Source organism: Myxine glutinosa, chromosome 1, assembly GCF_964187855.1.
Source record: "Myxine glutinosa chromosome 1, kmMyxGlut1.1, whole genome shotgun sequence".
NCBI lineage: Eukaryota > Metazoa > Chordata > Myxini > Myxiniformes > Myxinidae > Myxine > Myxine glutinosa.
In genome coordinates, this window is record NC_136261.1 from 38,291,249 (window position 1) to 38,295,110 (window position 3,862).

At 46.8% G+C, this 3,862-nt stretch overlaps 1 protein-coding gene across 1 annotated transcript; it reads left to right on the plus strand.

Moving 5' to 3' along the window:
* Positions 1-1,171: 1,171 nt before the first annotated feature.
* LOC137419153 (uncharacterized) lies at positions 1,172-3,598 on the plus strand. Its single transcript, XM_068105325.2, has 2 exons — positions 1,172-1,482; positions 2,618-3,598. The coding sequence occupies exons 1-2, from the start codon at positions 1,219-1,221 to the stop codon at positions 3,473-3,475; spliced, it is 1,122 nt and encodes a 373-aa protein (XP_067961426.2). The 5' UTR covers positions 1,172-1,218; the 3' UTR covers positions 3,476-3,598.
* The last annotated feature ends 264 nt before the right edge of the window (positions 3,599-3,862 follow it).

Sequence of the window (3,862 nt, forward strand, 5' to 3'; positions counted from 1 at the left end):
CCAAGTAACTGTTGCTGCCCTACACATACTGCAGCATCGTGCATATGACATATACAACGAAAGAGCAACTGCAAGAGATGAGGAACCATTGGAGTTCGAGGCATGGTGTGACCAGAGAGCAGCGGCATGTCCACAGTTTCAGTACTGGGCCACTGTACTTAACCTGGAGCTCTGTATACTCCTCTACATACGTTCACTGAGAGAGTCCAACTTCACGCTGTACATGGACACCCTACCAGAGCTAGCTGCATGGTTCGCTGCATTGGGCCATATCCACTATGCTCGCTGGTTACCAGTCCACATCAGGGACATGGTTGGCATTGCAGAGAAACACCCAGATGTTGCTGCCAAGTTCCATGCGGGGCACTTCACATCCAAGAAGACTAGGCATGCTTTCTCCGCCATCTCCCTAGACCAGGCTCATGAACAAAACAATGCCACGGTCAAAGGCGATGGTGGGGCAGTGGGCCTAACTGAAAATCCAAGTGCCCTTCGACGGTGGATGGTGGCTGGCCCCGAAGTTGCTCGGGTCATCACAGAATTTGAGACCTCACAGCAACTGCGCCAAAGGGGAGAGCACACCCACCACCATGAGCAAACCGACAGTGTGCAGAAGAAGTTCGTCCAAGATGTCCGTGCACTGACAACAGTCATCGAAGAGATGGGCAGCCCCTTTGAAGAAGAAAGCACAGATTTGCTGGTCCTGGGCACACTGGAGATCTTGGGCCCAGCTGTTGTAGATACTGTGCGTACAGCTTTACAGATTGGGAGAGATCAGTTCCATTCATTTGAGAAGGAACGTCTGGCAGACAGATCCAAGCCACTCAATGATGTCATCAAACGCAACAAACTCCCGTTGTTTTCATCCATCAAGGTCAAAGCTGCCCAGAAGAGCAAACAACAAGTAGCCTCTGCAAAGAGTGATTCAGAGCTCTTCTCCAGACTATACATCGCATGCCAAACCAGAGATGGGGTCTCGAGCAGTTCTTCAAACATGAGAACAGCGCACATCCGCCAGCACTCTCGCAAAATGGACAGCTCCGCTTTGGTTCCAAAGCTGACTTGTTGCAGCCCTTAGAACAGCTTGTCGAAACAAAGTCGGACCCACCACAAGTATCTTCTGTGATCCTCGATGGAGCTGTAATAGTTCAAATGCTGAGCCCAGGCCAGACCAAAACATTTCTTGACTATGCCACAAAAGTATTCGTTCCATACATTATGTCACAGCTTCAACATCGATCTCGTCTCGATCTAGTGTGGGACCGCTATGCAAAGTCAGGCAGCCTGAAGGCAACTGCAAGGACCAACAGAGGCAAGGGAATACGCAGACGTGTCACTGGCTCTGCCCTCCTACCAGGCAACTGGCACAGTTTCCTCCGTGTCGACGAGAACAAGGAGGAACTCTTCAGCTTTCTGTCTAAGCAGGTCACGGAGTCCATCGATGTGCCAGACAAACAGCTGATTGCTACTGACGGTGAACAGGTAATGTGCATGATGTATGTTAGTGTGTGTTAGTGAAAGTGTGTGTATGTGTCTGGGTGGTGAGAGTGGGTGCGTGCCTGCTTGTGTGTTTGAGAGTGTGTGTACAATCTTCTGTGGTTTCAGTACATATTATACAATGTATTATTGATTTATGCTGTTGTAGAGTAAATTCTTACCCACATATGTGTATTCTTTTCATATAATTTAATTTTGATTATATAATCCCGATTTGTATTATCTATTCGGAAGAATATTTTGTATTGTATATATAATCTTTAGCTGTCCACGGTACACTCCCTCAAATTGTTAAGAAAGGCCTATTGGCCATAGTGTTCTTGAATTGCTTTTTTCTTTCCTGGCATCTTGGGGGAGTGTACACGAACAGGCTACTGTTATATGTGCAATGTCATATTGTATGATTTCATGTGTTTGATGCCAAGTAAATAACAATAATCTATCTATAATTCCAGCAATCTCTGTGTGTGTGTGTGTGTGTGTGTGTGTGTGTGTGTGTGTGTGTGTGTGTGTGTGTGTGTGTGTGTGTGTGTGTGTCTGTCTGTATGTATGTATGCGACCGCTGTTTCTCGACAACTACCGGTCCGATATACTTGAAACTTGCCAGGTATATTGCTGGGGACCCGAGGATGTGCCTTTTCAAGGTTTGAAATTAATCGGACAAGTGGTTCCCAAGGTATGGTCACCGTACTCGCAAGCCGTTCGCTTTGGCTTTGCGAATGGACCAAACCATTTCATGTAAATAGAGGGGTGGGGGGGGGGGGGGGTTCTGTGGTCGTTACTGCCACGTGGTTTCAAAGTTGCCAATGGACCAAACCATTTCATGTAAATAGAGGGGGGGGGGGTTCTGTGGTCGTTACTGCCACGTGGTTTCAAAGTTTTTTTTTGTTGTTGTTGTTTGCACGCATGTTTTTTTGCACGTACGTGCGGGCACGCCCTAGTAATAATAATAATAATAATAATAATAAAAATTGCCCTGTATTTATGTACTTGAAATAATGTACTGAAATAAATTAATAAATGTTATGCAGATTCATGTCAGGTTTTATTCGTGACCACCTACACCAAAGGAATTCACATTTAATTTACATCACGGTATTGTTCATGCTTACACCAACAGGTCATTGCTGTACCACCATGTGCAGACACAGCCGCTTTGGCCCCGTGCAATCACGAGGAAGCAGACACGCGCATGATGCTCCACGCAGCAGCTGCTATGAAATCTGGACACCGCAGAGTACTCATCCGCACCGTGGACACAGATGTGGTGGTTCTCGCTGTGTGGATGGCCCAGGAGCTTAATGAGGTAGTGGACGAACTCTGGTTAGCGTTTGGAACCGGAAAGAACTTCTGCTACATAGCAGCACACGAGCTGTCTGCTACCCTGGGACCAGACAAAGCCAAGGCACTGCCAATCTTCCATGCAATCACAGGGTGTGATACCGTCTCGAGCTTTGCAGGTCGTGGCAAGAAAACAGCATGGGCAGTATGGGAAACTTTTCCAGAAGTGACCAATGCATTCCTGGACCTGGCATCTGCACCAAGTGAGATCTCTGAGGATACACTGGCAACCCTGGAGAGATACGTAGTGCTTCTGTACGACCGCACATGCACATGTTCTGAGGTGAATCTGGCAAGAAAGAAACTCTTTGCAAAGAAATCTCGATCCATTGAAGCAATACCTCCAACACAGGCCGCCCTAGTACAACACGTGAAGAGAGCAACTTACCAGGGTGGACATTGTTGGGGACAGTCTCTTGTCCCACACTGCTATCTCCCATCACCATGCGACTGGGGGTGGGTGGACAATGACGGACAGTTCGATCCTCTGTGGACAACACTACCAGAAGCTGCCAAATCCTGCTATGAACTCATCTGTTGTGGGTGCGAAAACGGTTGCAGTGGGAGATGCAAGTGCAAGAAAGCGGCTCTGAAATGCACAGCACTGTGTGCCTGTGATGGTGACTGCTCACATTGAGTTGGAACTGTGACACTTGGCATGACTTGATGCAATACGCTCGCTAGTTCTCTTGCTGAACGTGTGTATACAATGTACGTAATATGGGATTATCAGTTGCTTATGTGCATTAAAACATATTTCAATACAACCATTCAATTCATTGACCTCAGAAATGTACATCTAGACACCAGAATCAAGTATCTAGCTGGCATAGAACCAGAGATATCGGTCAGCAGATTTTCGGAAGCCGCCATCTTTGAATCCAATATGGCGTCAGTAAATCAATTTCCGCCATCTTGAAATCCAATATGGCGTCAGTAAATCAACTTCTAAGTAGAACCATTCAATTCCTTGACCTCAAGTTTGTACATCCAGACACTAAAATCAAGGCTGTAGCTGGTATAG

Bases quoted from the DNA above. Each gene is read 5' to 3' on its own strand.
- LOC137419153 (XM_068105325.2), top strand. From the start codon at position 1,219: ATGTCACAGCTTCAACATCGATCTCGTCTCGATCTAGTGTGGGACCGC. The intron at 1,483-2,617 runs GTAATGTGCATG...TTACACCAACAG, and splicing joins TTGCTACTGACGGTGAACAG to GTCATTGCTGTACCACCATG.